Source organism: Oncorhynchus clarkii, chromosome 12 (assembly GCF_045791955.1).
Source record: "Oncorhynchus clarkii lewisi isolate Uvic-CL-2024 chromosome 12, UVic_Ocla_1.0, whole genome shotgun sequence".
Classification (NCBI taxonomy): Eukaryota; Metazoa; Chordata; class Actinopteri; order Salmoniformes; family Salmonidae; genus Oncorhynchus; species Oncorhynchus clarkii.
This window is the reverse complement of record NC_092158.1, coordinates 97,156,250-97,178,749: the sequence shown is the minus strand read 5'-3', so window position 1 is coordinate 97,178,749 and position 22,500 is coordinate 97,156,250. Positions and strand designations below refer to the sequence as shown.

Sequence of the window (22,500 nt, the reverse complement as noted above, 5' to 3'; positions counted from 1 at the left end):
GATAGCAGTAAACGATAACTGACGGTATCAGACAACTGCTATCTAAGCCTAGCATCTAGAGCTAACAATAGCTACAGACGACTGCTATCTAAGCCTAGCATCTAGAGCTAACGATAGCTACAGACGACTGCTATCTAAGCCTAGCATCTATAGCTAACGATAGCTACAGACGACTGCTATCTAAGCCTAGCATCTAGAGCTAACGATAGCTACAGACGACTGCTATCTAAGCCTAGCATCTAGAGCTAACGATCGCTACAGACAACTGCTATCTAAGCCTAGCATCTACAGTACTGGTGTGTGTGTGTGTTACCTGTAGGGCTGTTGGCTGATATCGTACTGGTGTGTGTGTGTGTGTTACCTGTAGGGCTGTTGGCTGATATAGTACTGGTGTGTGTGTGTGTGTGTTACCTGTAGGGCTGTTGGCTGATATCGTACTGGTGTGTGTGTGTTACCTGTAGGGCTGTTGGCTGATATCGTACTGGTGTGTGTGTGTTACCTGTAGGGCTGTTGGCTGATATCGTACTGGTGTGTGTGTGTGTGTGTTACCTGTAGGGCTGTTGGCTGATATCGTACTGGTGTGTGTGTGTGTGTGTTACCTGTAGGGCTGTTGGCTGATATCGTACTGGTGTGTGTGTGTTACCTGTAGGGCTGTTGGCTGATATCGTACTGGTGTGTGTGTGTGTGTGTGTTACCTGTAGGGCTGTTGGCTGATATCGTACTGGTGTGTGTGTGTGTGTGTTACCTGTAGGGCTGTTGGCTGATATCGTACTGGTGTGTGTGTGTGTGTGTGTTACCTGTAGGGCTGTTGGCTGATATCGTACTGGTGTGTGTGTGTTACCTGTAGGGCTGTTGGCTGATATCGTACTGGTGTGTGTGTGTTACCTGTAGGGCTGTTGGCTGATATCGTACTGGTGTGTGTGTGTGTGTGTGTGTGTTACCTGTAGGGCTGTTGGCTGATATAGTACTGGTGTGTGTGTGTGTGTTACCTGTAGGGCTGTTGGCTGATATCGTACTGGTGTGTGTGTGTGTGTTACCTGTAGGGCTGTTGGCTGATATCGTACTGGTGTGTGTGTTACCTGTAGGGCTGTTGGCTGATATCGTACTGGTGTGTGTGTGTGTGTGTGTTACCTGTAGGGCTGTTGGCTGATATCGTACTGGTGTGTGTGTGTGTGTTACCTGTAGGGCTGTTGGCTGATATCGTACTGGTGTGTGTGTGTGTGTGTTACCTGTAGGGCTGTTGGCTGATATCGTACTGGTGTGTGTGTGTGTGTGTTACCTGTAGGGCTGTTGGCTGATATAGTACTGGTGTGTGTGTGTGTGTGTGTGTTACCTGTAGGGCTGTTGGCTGATATCGTACTGGTGTGTGTGTGTGTGTGTTACCTGTAGGGCTGTTGGCTGATATCGTACTGGTGTGTGTGTGTGTGTGTTACCTGTAGGGCTGTTGGCTGATATCGTACTGGTGTGTGTGTGTTACCTGTAGGGCTGTTGGCTGATATCGTACTGGTGTGTGTGTGTTACCTGTAGGGCTGTTGGCTGATATAGTACTGGTGTGTGTGTGTTACCTGTAGGGCTGTTGGCTGATATCGTACTGGTGTGTGTGTGTGTGTTACCTGTAGGGCTGTTGGCTGATATCGTACTGGTGTGTGTGTGTGTGTGTTACCTGTAGGGCTGTTGGCTGATATCGTACTGGTGTGTGTGTGTGTGTGTTACCTGTAGGGCTGTTGGCTGATATAGTACTGGTGTGTGTGTGTGTGTGTGTTACCTGTAGGGCTGTGGGCTGATATCGTACTGGTGTGTGTGTGTGTGTTACCTGTAGGGCTGTTGGCTGATATAGTACTGGTATGTGTGTGTGTGTTACCTGTAGGGCTGTTGGCTGATATCGTACTGGTGTGTGTGTGTGTGTGTTACCTGTAGGGCTGTTGGCTGATATAGTACTGGTATGTGTGTGTGTGTTACCTGTAGGGCTGTTGGCTGATATAGTACTGGTGTGTGTGTGTGTGTTACCTGTAGGGCTGTTGGCTGATATAGTACTGGTGTGTGTGTGTGTGTGTTACCTGTAGGGCTGTTGGCTGATATCGTACTGGTGTGTATGTGTGTGTTACCTGTAGGGCTGTTGGCTGATATCGTACTGGTGTGTGTGTGTTACCTGTAAGGCTGTTGGCTGATATCGTACTGGTGTGTGTGTGTGTGTGTGTTACCTGTAGGGCTGTTGGCTGATATAGTACTGGTGTGTGTGTGTGTGTGTTACCTGTAGGGCTGTTGGCTGATATCGTACTGGTGTGTATGTGTGTGTGTGTTACTTGTAGGGCTGTTGGCTGATATAGTACTGGTGTGTGTGTGTGTGTGTGTTACCTGTAGGGCTGTTGGCTGATATCGTACTGGTGTGTATGTGTGTGTTACCTGTAGGGCTGTTGGCTGATATCGTACTGGTGTGTATGTGTGTGTTACCTGTAGGGCTGTTGGCTGATATCGTACTGGTGTGTGTGTGTGTGTTACCTGTAGGGCTGTTGGCTGATATCGTACTGGTGTGTGTGTGTTACCTGTAGGGCTGTTGGCTGATATCGTACTGGTGTGTGTGTGTTACCTGTAGGGCTGTTGGCTGATATCGTACTGGTGTGTGTGTGTGTGTGTGTTACCTGTAGGGCTGTTGGCTGATATCGTACTGGTGTGTGTGTGTGTGTGTTACCTGTAGGGCTGTTGGCTGATATCGTACTGGTGTGTATGTGTGTGTTACCTGTAGGGCTGTTGGCTGATATCGTACTGGTGTGTGTGTGTGTGTGTTACCTGTAGGGCTGTTGGCTGATATCGTACTGGTGTGTGTGTGTGTGTGTTACCTGTAGGGCTGTTGGCTGATATCGTACTGGTGTGTGTGTGTGTGTGTTACCTGTAGGGCTGTTGGCTGATATCGTACTGGTGTGTGTGTGTGTTACCTGTAGGGCTGTTGGCTGATATCGTACTGGTGTGTGTGTGTGTTACCTGTAGGGCTGTTGGCTGATATAGTACTGGTGTGTGTGTGTTACCTGTAGGGCTGTTGGCTGATATCGTACTGGTGTGTGTGTGTGTGTGTGTGTTACCTGTAGGGCTGTTGGCTGATATCGTACTGGTGTGTGTGTTACCTGTAGGGCTGTTGGCTGATATCGTACTGGTGTGTGTGTGTGTGTGTGTTACCTGTAGGGCTGTTGGCTGATATCGTACTGGTGTGTGTGTGTGTGTGTTACCTGTAGGGCTGTTGGCTGATATCGTACTGGTGTGTATGTGTGTGTTACCTGTAGGGCTGTTGGCTGATATCGTACTGGTGTGTGTGTGTGTGTTACCTGTAGGGCTGTTGGCTGATATCGTACTGGCTGTAACAGAGTCACATCGTCCGGTGCTTCCTGAGGAGGGTGGGGAGGGGGAGGAGAGGGGGGACGGGCTGTGCTGAGAGACACAGTGGGCCACCGCAAACCCTGCAATACAACACACACACACACACACACACACACACACACACACACACACGTGTAATTGTGTAATATTTTTTCAAAACAACAATTAGATTGAGTTGGTATGTCAATAAACACACTGAGGCAAACAGAACAACACATTCCTGAGTGCTAGACACTTAAGTCTCTCTGTCTGTCTCCCTCTCCCAGTCTCTCTTTCGGTGCTAGACACTAAACAGTCTCTCTCTCTCCCAGTATATCTCTCTCCCTCTCCCAGTCTCTCTCTCTCTGGGTGCTAGACACTAAACAGTCTCTCTCTCTCCCAGTCTCTCTCTCTCTGGGTGCTAGACACTAAACAGTCTCTCCCTCCCCCAGTCTCTCTCTCTCTGGGTGCTAGACACTAAACAGTCTCTCTCTCTCCCAGTATCTCTCTCTCCCTCCCCCAGTCTCTCTCTCTCTGGGTGCTAGACACTAAACAGTCTCTCTCTCTCCCAGTATCTCTCTCTCCCTCTCCCAGTCTCTCTCTCTCTGGGTGCTAGACACTAAACAGTCTCTCTCTCTGGGTGCTAAACACTAAACAGTCTCTCTCTCTGGGTGCTAGACACTAAACAGTCTCTCTCTCTGGGTGCTAGACACTAAACAGTCTCTCTCTGGGTGCTAGACACTAAACAGTCTCTCTCTCTGGGTGCTAGACACTAAACAGTCTCTCTCTGGGTGCTAGACACTAAACAGTCTCTCTCTCTGGGTGCTAGACACTAAACAGTCTCTCTCTCTGGGTGCTAAACACTAAACAGTCTCTCTCTCTGGGTGCTAGACACTAAACAGTCTCTCTCTCTGGGTGCTAGACACTAAACAGTCTCTCTCTCTGGGTGCTAGACACTAAACAGTCTCTCTCTCTGGGTGCTAGACACTAAACAGTCTCTCTCCCTCCCTCCCTCTCTCTGGGTGCTAGACACTAAACACCCAACCTAGAGAACGACATTACCCAGTGTGTGTACCATCCAAAACGTCTTTGGTAAGATATAAGAAGTTACACCCAGCTTTATTCTGAAATCGATTAAATAAAACAGTTTTTTTGTTGTTGAAATGTTTGGAAATGTATATAAAACAAAACAATATCTGTTTTATAAAAATAAAAAAAGTATTCAGACCCTTTGCGATGAGACTCGAAATTGAACTCAGGTGCTTCCTGTTTCCATTGATCATCCTTGAGATGTTTCTACAACTTGATTGGAGGTCCACCTGTGTTAAATTCAATTGATTGGACAGGATTTGGAAAGGCAAGATTGAACTCTGTGGCCTGAATGCCTAACGTCACGTCTGGAGGAAACCTGGCACCATCTCTAACCGGTGAAGCATGGTGGTGGCATCATCACGTCTGGAGGAAACCTGGCACCATCCCTACGGTGAAGCATGGTGCTGGCAGCATCATGTCTGGAGGAAACCTGGCACCATCCCTACGGTGAAGCATGGTGGTGGCAGCATCATGCTGTGGGGGATGTTTTTCAGCTGCAGGGACTGGGAGACTAGCCAGGATCGAGGGAAAGATGAACGGAGCAAAGTACAGTGAGATCCTTGATGAAAACCTGTTCCAGAGCCCTCAGGATCTCAGACTGGGGCGTAGCACACAGCCAAGACAATGCAGGAGTGGCTTCGGGACAAGTCTCTGAATGTCCATGAATGACTCAGCCAGAGCCCGGACTTTAACCTGTTCGAACATCTCTGGAGAGACCTGAAAATAGCTGTGCAGCGACGCTCCCCATCCAACCTGACACAGCTGGAGAGGATCTGCAGAGAAGAATGGGAGAAACTCCCCAAATACAGGTGTGCCAAGCTTGTAGGGTGAAACCCAAGATGACTCAAGGTTGTAATCGCTGCCAAAGGTGGTTCAACAAAGTACTGAGTAAAGGGTTTGAATACTTATGGAAATGTGATATTTCAGTTATTATTTTTTTATACATTTGCAAAAATGAAAATGTTTTTTCCTTCGTCATTATGGGGTATTGTGATGTCATTATGGGGTATTGTGATGTCATTATGGGGTATTGTGATGTCATTACGGAGTATTGTGTGTAGGTTCGATGAGGGGGAAAAAAACGATTGAATCCATTTTAGAATAAGGCTGTAACGTAACAAGATGTGGAGAAGGAGTCTGAATATACTGTTCAGCCTACACAGATTCCACCACTTAGTTACATAGAAACCAACCTCATTCTAGGACACTAAACTCCTTCTGATAAAGCTGAAATTATACCGACACACTAAACCCCTTCTGATAAAGCTGAAATTATACCAACCCCATTCTAGGACACTAAACCCTTTCTGATAAAGCTGAAATGATACCAACCCCATTCTAGGACACTAAACCCTTTCTGATAAAGCTGAAATGATACCAACCCCATTCTAGGACACTAAACCCTTTCTGATAAAGCTGAAATGATACCAACCCCATTCTAGGACACTAAACCCTTTCTGATAAAGCTGAAATGATACCAACCCCATTCTAGGACACTAAACCCCTTCTGATAAAGCTGAAATGATACCAACCCCATTCTAGGACACTAAACCCCTTCTGTTAAAGCTGAAATGATACCAACCCCATTCTAGGACACTAAACCCTTTCTGATAAAGCTGAAATGATACCAACCCCATTCTAGGACACTAAACCCCTTCTGTTAAAGCTGAAATGATACCAACCCCATTCTAGGACACTAAACCCTTTCTGATAAAGCTGAAATGATACCAACCCCATTCTAGGACACTAAACCCTTTCTGATAAAGCTGTAATGATACCAACCCCATTCTAGGACACTAAACCCTTTCTGATGAAGCTGAAATGATACCAACCCCATTCTAGGACACTAAACCCTTTCTGATAAAGCTGTAATGATACCAACCCCATTCTAGGACACTAAACCCTTTCTGATAAAGCTGTAATGATACCAACCCCATTCTAGGACACTAAACCCTTTCTGATAAAGCTGTAATGATACCAACCCCATTCTAGGACACTAAACCCTTTCTGATAAAGCTGTAATGATACCAACCCCATTCTAGGACACTAAACCCTTTCTGATAAAGCTGAAATGATACCAACCCCATTCTAGGACACTAAACCCTTTCTGTTAAAGCTGTAATGATACCAACCCCATTCTAGGACACTAAACCCTTTCTGATAAAGCTGAAATGATACCAACCCCATTCTAGGACACTAAACCCCTTCTGTTAAAGCTGAAATGATACCAACCCCATTCTAGGACACTAAACCCTTTCTGATAAAGCTGAAATGATACCAACCCCATTCTAGGACACTAAACCCCTTCTGATAAAGCTGAAATGATACCGACACACTAAACCCCTTCTGATAAAGCTGAAATGATACCAACCCCATTCTAGGACACACTAAACCCCTTCTGATAAAGCTGAAATGATACCAACCCCATTCTAGGACACTAAACCCCTTCTGATAAAGCTGAAATGATACCAACCCCATTCTAGGACACTAAACCCCTTCTGTTAAAGCTGAAATGATACCGACCCCATTCTAGGACACTAAACCCCTTCTGATAAAGCTGAAATGATACCAACCCCATTCTAGGACACACTAAACCCCTTCTGATAAAGCTGAAATGATACCAACCCCATTCTAGGACACTAAACCCCTTCTGATAAAGCTGAAATGATACCAACCCCATTCTAGGACACTAAACCCCTTCTGATAAAGCTGAAATGATACCAACCTCATTCTAGGACACTAAACCCCTTCTGATAAAGCTGAAATGATACCAACCCCATTCTAGGACACTAAACCCCTTCTGATAAAGCTGAAATGATACCAACCCCATTCTAGGACACTAAACCCCTTCTGATAAAGCTGAAATGATACCAACCCCATTCTAGGACACTAAACCCCTTCTGATAAAGCTGTAATGATACCGACACACTAAACCCCTTCTGATAAAGCTGTAATGATACCAACCTCATTCTAGGACACTAAACCCCTTCTGATAAAGCTGAAATGATACCGACACACTAAACCCCTTCTGATAAAGCTGTAATGATACCAACCCCATTCTAGGACACTAAACCCCTTCTGATAAAGCTGAAATGATACCAACCCCATTCTAGCACACTAAACCCCTTCTGATAAAGCTGAAATGATACCAACCCCATTCTAGGACACTAAACCCCTTCTGATAAAGCTGAAATGATACCAACCTCATTCTAGGACACTAAACCCCTTCTGATAAAGCTGAAATGATACCAACCCCATTCTAGGACACACTAAACCTCTTCGAGCTGAACATACACCTGGTGTGTTTGTTGGGGTTCGTTTCCTTTGTTCCTTGTCAATCATTGGCTCGTTGGTGAAATGAGCATTTAGACAATATCTTTAAGTAAATCATTCAATAATTTATAAATGCAAGTGAAGACAGAAGTTGACAACAGGAACATAACGCAACGTTTCCCAGTAAGTTCCGCAAAAATAGAAAAAGGTCCCAAGTTGCTTTTATAGAACCCGAAGTCCAGCCCTTGTGATGTCACTGCATACCTCATTACCTTCTACTCATCAGACCAAGCCCATGCATACACAGCTATATAAACTTACACGAGAGGCCTAGGCAGTAAATGTCCACTACCCCCAAAGTTGATTTATAGAACCTGAAGTCCAGCCCTTGTGATGTCACTGCATACCTCATTACCTTCTACTCATCAGACCAAGCCCATGCATACACAGCTATATAAACTTACACGAGAGGCCTAGGCAGTAAATGTCCACTACCCCCAAAGTTGATTTATAGAACCTGAAGTCCAGCCCTAGTGATGTCACTGCATACCTCATTACCTTCTACTCATCAGACCAAGCCCATGCATACACAGCTATATAAACTTACACGAGAGGCCTAGGCAGTAAATGTCCACTACCCCCAAAGTTGATTTATAGAACCTGAAGTCCAGCCCTTGTGATGTCACTGCATACCTCATTACCTTCTACTCATCAGACCAAGCCCATGCATACACAGCTATATAAACTTACACGAGAGGCCTAGGCAGTAAATGTCCACTACCCCCAAAGTTGATTTATAGAACCTGAAGTCCAGCCCTAGTGATGTCACTGCATACCTCATTACCTTCTACTCATCAGACCAAGCCCAAGCATACACAGCTATATAAAGTTGACTTACAGTGGAATGTCTGACTCGTCTCTTATCTCTTACACTCCCCTGCAGAGTTCTGTCTTCACAGTCACTGCATACCTCATTACCTTCTACTCATCAGACCAAGCCCATGCATACACAGCTATATAAAGTTGACTTATAGTGGAATGTCTGACTCGTCTCTTATCTCTTACACTCCCCTGCAGAGTTCTGTCTTCACAGTCACTGCATACCTCATTACCTTCTACTCATCAGACCAAGCCCATGCATACACAGCTATATAAAGTTGACTTATAGTGGAATGTCTGACTCGTCTCTTATCTCTTACACTCCCCTGCAGAGTTCTGTCTTCACAGTCACACAGAGAGTTTCTTTATAAGAGGCAGAGAGACTGGAAAACAACCGTGGAACAATATTAAACCTCTATAATGAATATATATATATATATATATATATACACTAATATATATATATAACAATATATATATTGTTAATCTGTAGTCTAGGACCCTATACATGTAAGGGGGAGTGGTCTTATAACCCATATTAAACTTGTTAATATTGTTCCACGGTTGTTTTCCAGTCTCTCTGCCTCTTATAAAGAAACTGCATGGGCTTGGTCTGATGAGTAGAAGGTAATGAGGTATGCAGTATATATATATAGTTAATCTGTAGTCTAGGACCCTATAAATCTAAGGGGGAGGGGTCTTATAACCCCTCCCCTTCTATTAATACAACATAAGCATAATCAATTATTCTAATACATCAAACATTTGGTTCAGCCCCTATCATGACCCCTAGGTGAACCCCTGACATGTTTCTGTACATTATTGTGTGTAACAGGAAGTGAATGTACAGTAGGTAGGTGTGTAACAGGAAGTAGGCGTGTAACAGGAAGTGAATGTACAGTAGGTAGGTGTGTAACAGGAAGTGAATGTATAGTAGGTAGGTGTGTAACAGGAAGTGAATGTACAGTAGGTAGGTATGTAACAGGAAGTGAATGTACAGTAGGTAGGTGTGTAACAGGAAGTGAATGTACAGTAGGTAGGTATGTAACAGGAAGTGAATGTACAGTAGGTAGGTGTGTAACAGGAAGTGAATGTACAGTAGGTAGGTGTGTAACAGGAAGTGAATGTACAGTAGGTAGGTGTGTAACAGGAAGTGCATGTACAGTAGGTAGGTGTGTAACAGGAAGTGAATGTACAGTAGGTAGGTGTGTAACAGGAAGTGAATGTACAGTAGGTAGGTGTGTAACAGGAAGTGAATGTACAGTAGGTAGGTGTGTAACAGGAAGTGGATGTACAGTAGGTAGGTGTGTAACAGGAAGTGGATGTACAGTAGGTGTGTAACAGGAAGTGTGTATTACCTGGAACTTTGTCAACAGAGGCGAACACAGATCTCTGTGCGGTGGGGTCGTTGGGCGCTCGACGCGATTGGTCGTAGAAGCGGAAAGGGAGTTGACCACCGGCTGCAGTGTTTCCTGTCTGGCCGAAGCCCAGAACCTCTGACGAACTGGGCTGGACAGGAAGGTCGAGTAACGCTGGAACACACAGAGATGTTAGAGAGGGAGGTGTGTCCTCTGAGTGGCTTTCTCTCTCTGTCTCTCTCCTGGTGTGTCTCCCTGTCTCTCTCTCCTGGTGTGTCTCCCTGTCTCTCTCTCCGGGTGTGTCTCCCTGTCAAATCTCTCTCTCTCCTGGTGTGTCTCCCTGTCAAATCTCTCTCTCTCCGGGTGTGTCTCCCTATCAAATCTCTCTCTCTCCGGGTGTGTCTCCCTGTCTCTCTCTCCTGGTGTGTCTCCCTGTCTCTCTCTCCGGGTGTGTCTCCCTGTCAAATCTCTCTCTCTCCTGGTGTGTCTCCCTGTCAAATCTCTCTCTCTACGGGTGTGTCGCCCTGTCTCTCTCTCCAGGTATGTCTCAATCTTTCTCTCTCCCCCTCCACCTCGCTCTCTCTGTCTCTCTCCGAGTCTCTCTCTCTCAACGTCTCTCTCTCTCTCCCCGTCTCTCTCCCTCTCTCTCTCTCCCCGTCTCTCTCCGTCTCTCTCGCTCTCCCAGTCACTCTCTCTCTCTCCCCGTGTCTCTGTCTCTCTCTCTACCTGCTATCCGCTGTCTCTCTCTCTACCTGCTATCCTCTGTGTCTCTATCTACCTGCTATCCTCTGTGTCTCTCTACCTGCTATCCTCTGTGTCTCTCTCTACCTGCTATCCTCGGTCTCTCTCTACCTGCTATCCTCTGTGTCTCTCTCTCTACCTGCTATCCTCTGTGTCTCTATCTACCTGCTATCCTCTGTGTCTCTCTCTACCTGCTATCCTCGGTCTCTCTCTACCTGCTATCCTCTGTGTCTCTCTCTCTACCTGCTATCCTCTGTGTCTCTATCTACCTGCAATCCTCTGTGTCTCTCTCTACCTGCTATCCTCGGTCTCTCTCTACCTGCTATCCTCTGTGTCTCTCTCTACCTGCTATCCTCTGTGTCTCTCTATCTACCTGCTATCCTCTGTGTCTCTATCTACCTGCTATCCTCTGTGTCTTCATGCGTCTGGCCTGTATCCTGCCCTTGGCCAGGCGTTGCTTAGCGATGATGCAGCGGATGTGGTCGGCGAATATGAAGTTTGCCTGCAGGATGGGGAGGGGCTTGGCGTGGGGGTTGGACGAGGGTTTGTGGATGATAATGTTTAAAGCTCTGCTGTCATCCTCTACACCAGACACCTGCATGTCCTGGTGGGGAAGAGAGAGAGATGGTGTTACAGTCTTGTAATGCCACGTCTTATGTCTGTAATGGCCTTTTTTTGTGTGTTTTATTTTGTCTATGGAAACCTCCCCCCCCCAGGAAGACTAGCTGTCGTCATGACGTCAGTCTGCAGGACACAGAGTGTGTGGAGGAGGAGGAGGAGAGAGAGAGACAGAGAGACAGACAGAGAGATACAGAGAGAGACAGAGAGAGACAGAGAGAAAGACAGAGAGAAAGACAGAGAGAAAGACAGAGAGAGAGAGAGAGAGAGAGAGAGAGAGAGAGACAGAGAGACAGACAGAGAGAGAGAGACAGAGAGAGAGAGAGAGAGAGAGAGAGAGAGAGAGAGAGAGATAGACAGAGACAGAGAGACGGGGAGGGAGAGACAGAGAGACAGAGAGAGAGAGACAGAGAGAGAGAGAGAGAGAGAGAGAGAGAGAGAGAGAAGGAGAGGGATAACACCTAATAGTCTTACCTGTAACAGACCAGCGAACTTGACCACACCCCAGCCCAACCGTTTGGCTTCGGGTTCAACCAGACTCATCTGGTAAACATCCACCGCCAGGAACCGTTGAGCCTGACCTCCTTCCTTACTGACCACCATACAGGCTATCAGATCACTGTTATCTGCAGAGAGACCACAACACAACCATACAGGCTATCAGATCACTGTTATCTACAGAGAGACCACAACACAACCATACAGGCTATCAGATCACTGTTATCTACAGAGAGAGAGAGAGACCACAGCACAACCATACAGGCTATCAGATCACTGTTATCTACAGAGACCACAACACAACCATACAGGCTATCAAATCACTGTTATCTACAGAGAGACCACAACACAACCATACAGGCTATCAGAACACTGTTATCTACAGAGAGAGAGACCACACCCATACAGGCTATCAGATCACTGTTATCTACAGAGAGAGAGAGAGACCACAACACAACCATACAGGCTATCAGAACACTGTTATCTACAGAGAGAGAGAGACCACAACACAACCATACAGGCTATCAGATCACTGTTATCTACAGAGAGAGAGAGAGACCACAACACAACCATACAGGCTATCAGAACACTGTTATCTACAGAGAGAGAGACCACACCACAACCATACAGGCTATCAGATCACTGTTATCTACAGAGAGAGAGACCACAACACAACCATACAGGCTATCAGATCACTGTTATCTACAGAGAGAAAGACCATAACACAACCATACAGGCTATCAGATCACTGTTATCTACAGAGAGACCACAACACAACCATAGAGGCTATCAGAACACTGTTATCTACACAGAGAGAGAGAGACCACAACACAACCATACAGGCTATCAGATCACTGTTATCTACAGAGAGAGAGAGACCACAACACAATTAATCTACCACGTTAGACAGTAGAGACTAATATTATAATGAGGAGTATTAATCTACCACGTTAGACAGTAGAGACTAATATTATAATGAGGAGTATTAATTTACCACATTAGACAGTAGAGACTAATATTATAATGAGGAGTATTAATCCACCACGTTAGACAGTAGAGACTAATATTATAATGAGGAGTATTAATCCACCACGTTAGACAGTAGAGACTAATATTATAATGAGGAGTATTAATCCACCACGTTAGACAGTAGAGACTAATATTATAATGAGGAGTATTAATCTACCACGTTAGACAGTAGAGACTAATATTATAATGAGGAGTATTAATCTACCACGTTAGACAGTAGAGACTAATATTATAATGAGGAGTATTAATGCACCACGTTAGACAGTAGAGACTAATATTATAATGAGGAGTATTAATTTACCACGTTAGACAGTAGAGACTAATATTATAATGAGGAGTATTAATCTACCACGTTAGACAGTAGAGATTAATATTATAATGAGGAGTATTAATCTACCACGTTAGACAGTAGAGACTAATATTATAATGAGGAGTATTAATCTACCCCGTTAGACAGTAGAGACATCTTTATAATAATTAATATCATATAATTTATACTTATTTTCCACCATAATTTGCAAATAAATTCATAAAAAATCCTACAATGTGATTTTCTGGATTTTTTCCCCCTCATTTTGTCTGTCATAGTTGAAGTGTACCTATGATGAAAATTACAGGCCTCTCTCATCTTTTTTAAGTGGGAGAACTTGCACAATTGGTGGCTGACTAAATACCTTTTTGCCCCACTGTACGTGGACGTCATTGACGAGGTCTGAGAAATATTCCGTATTTAATATAAAATGTCATTAAATGATTAAGCCGTGATATGTCGTTGTCAGAGATAACTGAGGAACGACGTTCCAGACTGACCTTTAGCCGACACAGCCCTGTGGCGTGTGGTTGGAAATCACCTATTTATACTTAGCTATCTACTTTCCCTTCCTCGTCAATAAAACAATGATCAACGTTACTATCAGATAGAGACTTAATCAACCATCCCTCCCCCAGGTCTCTCTCAGATAGACTTAATCAACCATCACTCCCCCAGGTCTCTCTCAGATAGAGACTTAAACAACCATCACTCCCCCAAGTCTCTCTCAGATAGAGACTTAATCAACCCCCCTCCCCCCCCCCCCAGGTCTCTCTCAGATAGAGACTTCATCAACCATCCCTCACCCCCAGGTCTCTATCAGATAGAGACTTAATCAACCCCCCCCCCCAGGTCTCTCTCAGATAGAGACTTAATCAACCACCCCCCCCCCCTTTCCCAGGTCTCTATCAGATAGAGACTTAATCAACCCCCCCCTTTCCCAGGTCTCTATCAGATAGAGACTTAATCAACCCCCCCCCTCCCAGATCTCTATCAGATAGAGACTTAATCAACCCCCCCCCCTCCCAGATCTCTATCAGATAGAGACTTAATCACCCCCCCCCCCAGGTCTCTATCAGATAGAGACTTAATCACCCCCCCCAGGTCTCTATCAGATAGAGACTTAATCACCCCCCCCCCAGGTCTCTATCAGATAGAGACTTAATCAACCCCCCCCCCCCAGGTCTCTCTCAGATAGAGACTTAATCACCCCCCCCCCCAGGTCTCTCTCAGATAGAGACTTAATCACCCCCCCCCCCCCCCCCCCCCCAGGTCTCTATCAGATAGAGACTTAATCACCCCCCCCCCCCCCCTTTCCCAGGTCTCTATCAGATAGAGACTTAATCACCCCCCCCCCCTTTCCCAGGTCTCTATCAGATAGAGACTTAATCAACCCCCCCTTCCCAGGTCTCTATCAGATAGAGACTTAATCAACCATCCCTCCCCCAGGTCTCTCTCTGTATCAGAAGGGAAGTGATCAGTGTTTCATCTCATTTCACACACACACACACACACACACACACACACACACACACACACACACACACACACACACACACACACACACACACACACACACACCTCTGCTCTAAAAGTGTATCAGAGTTGAGTCAGAGGTTTCCACTGTGGGCCTGAACCCCTTCTGTCTGTTCCAAGAATATTACTGTAACAAACTCACACAGACTTACTGAGATCTAGAACATGGTCAGTCTCGATGAGGTCTAGAACATGGTCAGTCTCGATGAGGTCTAGAACATGGTCAGTCTTGATGAGGTCTAGAACATGGTCAGTCTTGATGAGGTCTAGAACCCGATCAGTCTCAATGAGGTGTAGAACACAGTCAGTCTCAATGAGGTGTAGAACACAGTCAGTCTCAATGAGGTGTAGAACACGGTCGGTCTTGAACATGGTCAGTCTTGATGAGGTCTAGAACATGCTCAGTCTTGATGAGGTCTAGAACATGGTCAGTCTTGATGAGGTCTAGAACATGGTCAGTCTTGATGAGGTCTAGAACATGGTCAGTCTTGATGAGGTCTAGAACATGGTCAGTCTTGATGAGGTCTAGAACATGGTCAGTCTTGATGAGGTCTAGAACATGGTCAGTCTTGATGAGGTCTAGAACATGGTCAGTCTTGATGAGGTCTAGAACATGGTCAGTCTTGATGAGGTCTAGAACATGCTCAGTCTTGATGAGGTCTAGAACATGGTCAGTCTTGATGAGGTCTAGAACATGGTCAGTCTTGATGAGGTCTAGAACATGGTCAGTCTTGATGAGGTCTAGAACATGGTCAGTCTTGATGAGGTCTAGAACATGGTCAGTCTTGATGAGGTCTAGAACATGGTCAGTCTTGATGAGGTCTAGAACATGGTCAGTCTTGAGGTCTAGAACACAATCAGTCTTGATGTCTAGAACACAATCAGTCTTGATGAGGTCTCGAACACAGTCAGTCTTGATGAGGTCTCGAACACAGTCAGTCTTGATGGAGGTCAAGAGCATGGTCAGTCAGAGCTTAACACACACACACACACACACAGTCTTACTTAGGTCCAGGACATCGTCGGTCTTGATGAGGTCTTCAGAGCGAGTGAGAGGAAGCTGCGTCTCTGGTTCTCCCTGCAGCTGAAGAGATAATGATCTCAGCATGAAGAACACACGGATGGCCTGTAGAGGGAGAAACACATCGGTCACCAACATACGACACACAGAGTGGCTGGTTCAGTGTGTCTCACTTGGTACAGAACATCCCTCCCCAGGTCAGTAGGTACAGAACATCCCTCCCCAGGTCAGTAGGTGGTACAGAACATCCCTCCCCAGGTCAGTAGGTACAGAACATCCCTCCTCAGGTCAGTAGGTACAGAACATCCCTCCCCAGGTCAGTAGGTACAGAACATCCCTCCCCAGGTCAGTAGGTACAGAACATCCCTCCCCAAGTCAATAGGTACAGAACATCCCTCCTCAGGTCAGTAGGTACAGAACATCCCTCCCCAGGTCAGTAGGTACAGAACATCCCTCCCCAGGTCAGTAGGTACAGAACATCTCTCCCCAGGGCAGTAGGTACAGAACATCCCTCCCCAGGTCAGTAGGTACAGAACATCCCTCCCCAGGTCAGTAGGTACAGAACATCCCTCCTCAGGTCAGTAGGTACAGAACATCCCTCCCCAGGTCAGTAGGTACAGAACATCCCTCCCCAGGTCAGTAGGTACAGAACATCCCTCCCCAGGTCAGTAGGTACAGAACATCCCTCCTCAGGTCAGTAGGTACAGAACATCCCTCCCCAGGTCAGTAGGTACAGAACATCCCTCCCCAGGTCAGTAGGTACAGAACATCCCTCCCCAGGTCAGTAGGTGGTACAGAACATCCCTCCCCAGGTCAGTAGGTACAGAACATCCCTCCCCAGGTCAGTAGGTACAGAACATCCCTCCCCAGGTCAGTAGGTACAGAACATCCCTCCTCAGGTCAGTAGGTACAGAACATCCCTCCCCAGGTCAGTAGGTACAGAACATCCCTCCCCAGGTCAGTAGGTACAGAACATCCCTCCCCAGGTCAGTAGGTACAGAACATCCCTCCCCAGGTCAGTAGGTACAGAACATCCCTCCTCAGGTCAGTAGGTACAGAACATCCCTCCCCAGGTCAGTAGGTACAGAACATCCCTCCCCAGGTCAGTAGGTACAGAACATCCCTCCTCAGGTCAGTAGGTACAGAACATCCCTCCCCAGGTCAGTAGGTGGTACAGAACATCCCTCCCCAGGTCAGTAGGTGGTACAGAACATCCCTCCCCAGGTCAGTAGGTGGTACAGAACATCCCTCCCCAGGTCAGTAGGTACAGAACATCCCTCCCCAGGTCAGTAGGTACAGAACATCCCTCCCCAGGTCAGTAGGTGGTACAGAACATCCCTCCCCAGGTCAGTAGGTGGTACAGAACATCCCTCCCCAGGTCAGTAGGTGGTACAGAACATCCCTCCCCAGGTCAGTAGGTGGTACAGAACATCCCTCCCCAGGTCAGTAGGTGTGTCTCAGTGTGTGTGTGTGTGTGTGTGTGTGTGTGTGTGTGTGTGTGTTACCCGTCTGGTTTTCTCTACTCCTCCACAGGGCAGTCTCTTAACGAAGTCTATTCCAGTCAGAGGAGTACCAGTAGGAGGAAGTAGAACGGACGCGTCCATCATGAGGTACTCCACGTTCAGGGGCTTACTCTGGAGACACATTAAATACATTATCAGGGGCTTACTCTGGAGACACATTAAATACATTATCAGGGGCTTACTCTGGAGACACATTAAATACATTATCAGGGGCTTACTCTGGAGAGACATTAAATACATTATCGGGGGCTTAGTCTGGAGACACATTAAATACATTATCAGGGGCTTACTCTGGAGACACATTAAATACATTATCAGGTACCCCACGTTCAGGGGCTTACTCTGGAGACACATTAAATACATTATCAGGGGCTTACTCTGGAGAGACATTAAATACATTATCAGGGGCTTACTCTGGAGACACATTAAATACATTATCAGGGGATTACTCTGGAGACACATTAAATACATGATCAGGGGCTTACTCTGGAGACACATTAAATACATTATCAGGGGCTTACTCTGGAGACACATTAAATACATTATCAGGGGCTTACTCTGGAGACACATTAAATACATTATCGGGGGCTTACTCTGGAGACACATTAAATACATTATCGGGGGCTTACTCTGGAGACACATTAAATACATTATCAGGGGCTTACTCTGGAGACACATTAATACATTATCAGGGGCTTACTCTGGAGACACATTAAATACATTATCAGGGGCTTACTCTGGAGACACATTAAATACATTATCAGGTACTCCACGTTCAGGGGGTTACTCTGAGTAAACCTCTGCCTTAACTTTATTGGGATAGGGGGCAGTATTCGGAAGTTTGGATGACTGAGGTGCCCAAAGTAACCTGCCTGCTACTCAGGCCTAGAAGCTAGGATATGCATATAGTTGGTAGATTTGGATAGAAAACACTCTAAATTTTCCAAAACTGTTAAAATAATGTCTGTGAGTATAACAGAACTGATATGGCAGGCAAAAACCTGAGGAAAATCCATCCAGGAAGTACTATTATTTTGATGCCTGTTTTTCCATTGAAAGCCTATCCACCATACAAAGACTTAGGACCCAGTTCACGAGCTCTGTGGCTTCTTCTACGTGTGGCCAGTCGTTAGGCGTTGTTTCAGGCTTCTACTCTGAAAACTGAGGGTTTTGGATATAAAGAGGGACTTTATTGAACAAAACAAACATTTATTGTGTAACATGGAGTCTTGTGAGTGCAACCATATGAAGATCATCAAGGGTAAGTGATAAATTCTAATCGCTATTTCTGACTTATGTAACTCTTCTACTTGGCTGGTTACTGTTTGTAATGATTTGTCTGCGGGGCGCTGTTCTCAGATAATCCCATGGTTTCGCCGTAATGCCTTTTTGAAATCTGACACAGCGGTTGGATTAACAAGAAGTTCATCTTTAAACGGATGTATAACGGGGTAGCCTAGTGGTTAGAGCGTTGGACTAGTAACCAGAAGGTTGCAAATTCAAATCCCCGAGCTGACAAGGTTAAAAATCTGTCGTTCTGCCCCTGAACAAGGCAGTTAACCCACCCCCCTGAACAAGGCAGTTAACCCACCCCCCTGAACAAGGCAGTTAACCCACCCCCCTGAACAAGGCCGTCATTGAAAATAAGAATTTGTTCTTAACTGACTTGCCTAGATAAATAAAGGTACAATTAAATAAATAACACTTGTATGTTTTAGGAATGTTTATTATGAGTATTTCTGTTTTTTTTAATTTGGCGCTCTGCAATTTCACCGGCTGTTGTCCAAAGCAGTTTTAACAGGCCACATAATAACTTCCTTAGTTTGGTTTAGTCTGTTATTCAACAGACACTGGGAGATGAATTCACCTTTCAGCTGGACAACAACCCTAAAACACCAAGGCCAAACTCACACTGGGGCTGATTACCAAGACGACAGTGAGGATAACCTGGGAGATGAATTCACCTTTCAGCTGGACAATAACCCTAAAACACCAAGGCCAAACTCACACTGGGGCTGATTACCAAGACGACAGCGAGGATAACCTGGGAAATGAATTCACCTTTCAGCTGGACAATAACCCTAAAACACCAAGGCCAAACTCACACTGGGGCTGATTACCAAGACGACAGCGAGGATAACCTGGGAGATGAATTCACCTTTCAGCTGGACAATAACCCTAAAACACCAAGGACAAACTCACACTGGGGCTGATTACCAAGACGACAGCGAGGATAACCTGGGAGATGAATTCACCTTTCAGCTGGACAATAACCCTAAAACACCAAGGCCAAACTCACACTGGGGCTGATTACCAAGACGACAGCGAGGATAACCTGGGAGATGAATTCACCTTTCAGCAGGACAATAACCCTAAAACACCAAGGCCAAACTCACACTGGGGCTGATTACCAAGACGACAGCGAGGATAACCTGGGAGATGAATTCACCTTTCAGCTGGACAATAACCCTAAAACACCAAGGCCAAACTCACACTGGGGCTGATTACCAAGACGACAGCGAGGATAACCTGGGAGATGAATTCACCTTTCAGCTGGACAATAACCTAAAACACCAAGGCCAAACTCACACTGGGGCTGATTACCAAGACGGCAGCGAGGATAACCTGGGAGATGAATTCACCTTTCAGCAGGACAATAACCCTAAAACACCAAGGCCAAACTCACACTGGGGCTGATTACCAAGACGACAGCGAGGATAACCTGGGAGATGAATTCACCTTTCAGCAGGACAATAACCCTAAAACACCAAGGCCAAACTCACACTGGGGCTGATTACCAAGACGACAGCGAGGATAACCTGGGAGATGAATTCACCTTTCAGCTGGACAATAACCCTAAAACACCAAGGCCAAACTCACACTGGGGCTGATTACCAAGACGACAGCGAGGATAACCTGGGAGATGAATTCACCTTTCAGCTGGACAATAACCCTAAAACACCAAGGCCAAACTCACAATGGGGCTGATTACCAAGACGACAGCGAGGATAACCTGGGAGATGAATTCACCTTTCAGCAGGACAATAACCCTAAAACACCAAGGCCAAACTCACACTGGGGCTGATTACCAAGACGACAGCGAGGATAACCTGGGAGATGAATTCACCTTTCAGCAGGACAATAACCCTAAAACACCAAGGCCAAACTCACACTGGGGCTGATTACCAAGACGACAGCGAGGATAACCTGGGAGATGAATTCACCTTTCAGCTGGACAATAACCCTAAAACACCAAGGCCAAACTCACACTGGGGCTGATTACCAAGACGACAGCGAGGATAACCTGGGAGATGAATTCACCTTTCAGCTGGACAATAACCCTAAAACACCAAGGCCAAACTCACACTGGGGCTGATTACCAAGACGACAGCGAGGATAACCTGGGAGATGAATTCACCTTTCAGCTGGACAATAACCCTAAAACACCAAGGCCAAACTCACACTGGGGCTGATTACCAAGACGACAGCGAGGATAACCTGGGAGATGAATTCACCTTTCAGCTGGACAATAACCCTAAAACACCAAGGCCAAACTCACACTGGGGCTGATTACCAAGACGACAGCGAGGATAACCTGGGAGATGAATTCACCTTTCAGCTGGACAATAACCCTAAAACACCAAGGCCAAACTCACACTGGGGCTGATTACCAAGACGACAGCGAGGATAACCTGGGAAATGAATTCACCTTTCAGCTGGACAATAACCCTAAAACACCAAGGCCAAACTCACACTGGGGCTGATTACCAAGACGACAGTGAGGATAACCTGGGAGATGAATTCACCTTTCAGCTGGACAATAACCCTAAAACACCAAGGCCAAACTCACACTGGGGCTGATTACCAAGACGACAGCGAGGATAACCTGGGAAATGAATTCACCTTTCAGCTGGACAATAACCCTAAAACACCAAGGCCAAACTCACACTGGGGCTGATTACCAAGACGACAGCGAGGATAACCTGGGAGATGAATTCACCTTTCAGCTGGACAATAACCCTAAAACACCAAGGACAAACTCACACTGGGGCTGATTACCAAGACGACAGCGAGGATAACCTGGGAGATGAATTCACCTTTCAGCTGGACAATAACCCTAAAACACCAAGGCCAAACTCACACTGGGGCTGATTACCAAGACGACAGCGAGGATAACCTGGGAGATGAATTCACCTTTCAGCAGGACAATAACCCTAAAACACCAAGGCCAAACTCACACTGGGGCTGATTACCAAGACGACAGCGAGGATAACCTGGGAGATGAATTCACCTTTCAGCTGGACAATAACCCTAAAACACCAAGGCCAAACTCACACTGGGGCTGATTACCAAGACGACAGCGAGGATAACCTGGGAGATGAATTCACCTTTCAGCTGGACAATAACCTAAAACACCAAGGCCAAACTCACACTGGGGCTGATTACCAAGACGACAGCGAGGATAACCTGGGAGATGAATTCACCTTTCAGCAGGACAATAACCCTAAAACACCAAGGCCAAACTCACACTGGGGCTGATTACCAAGACGACAGTGAGGATAACCTGGGAGATGAATTCACCTTTCAGCAGGACAATAACCCTAAAACACCAAGGCCAAACTCACACTGGGGCTGATTACCAAGACGACAGCGAGGATAACCTGGGAGATGAATTCACCTTTCAGCTGGACAATAACCCTAAAACACCAAGGCCAAACTCACACTGGGGCTGATTACCAAGACGACAGCGAGGATAACCTGGGAGATGAATTCACCTTTCAGCTGGACAATAACCCTAAAACACCAAGGCCAAACTCACACTGGGGCTGATTACCAAGACGACAGCGAGGATAACCTGGGAGATGAATTCACCTTTCAGCAGGACAATAACCCTAAAACACCAAGGCCAAACTCACACTGGGGCTGATTACCAAGACGACAGCGAGGATAACCTGGGAGATGAATTCACCTTTCAGCAGGACAATAACCCTAAAACACCAAGGCCAAACTCACACTGGGGCTGATTACCAAGACGACAGCGAGGATAACCTGGGAGATGAATTCACCTTTCAGCTGGACAATAACCCTAAAACACCAAGGCCAAACTCACACTGGGGCTGATTACCAAGACGACAGCGAGGATAACCTGGGAGATGAATTCACCTTTCAGCTGGACAATAACCCTAAAACACCAAGGCCAAACTCACACTGGGGCTGATTACCAAGACGACAGCGAGGATAACCTGGGAAATGAATTCACCTTTCAGCTGGACA

General features: G+C 46.2%; 1 protein-coding gene across 1 annotated transcript in view; it reads right to left on the bottom strand.

Annotated features, from left to right (window-relative positions):
- The window catches only part of LOC139421711 (protein CLEC16A-like), an 86,119-nt gene that overhangs the window by 1,352 nt on the left and 62,267 nt on the right, over positions 1-22,500 (bottom strand). The window contains exons 17-22 of the mRNA XM_071172825.1: positions 17,209-17,337; positions 15,688-15,808; positions 11,784-11,935; positions 11,091-11,295; positions 9,951-10,124; positions 3,318-3,449 (exon numbers count right to left, since the gene is read on the bottom strand). Of these exons, the coding sequence (XP_071028926.1) occupies positions 3,318-3,449; positions 9,951-10,124; positions 11,091-11,295; positions 11,784-11,935; positions 15,688-15,808; positions 17,209-17,337 (913 nt within the window). The remainder of the gene's footprint in view (positions 1-3,317; positions 3,450-9,950; positions 10,125-11,090; positions 11,296-11,783; positions 11,936-15,687; positions 15,809-17,208; positions 17,338-22,500) is intronic.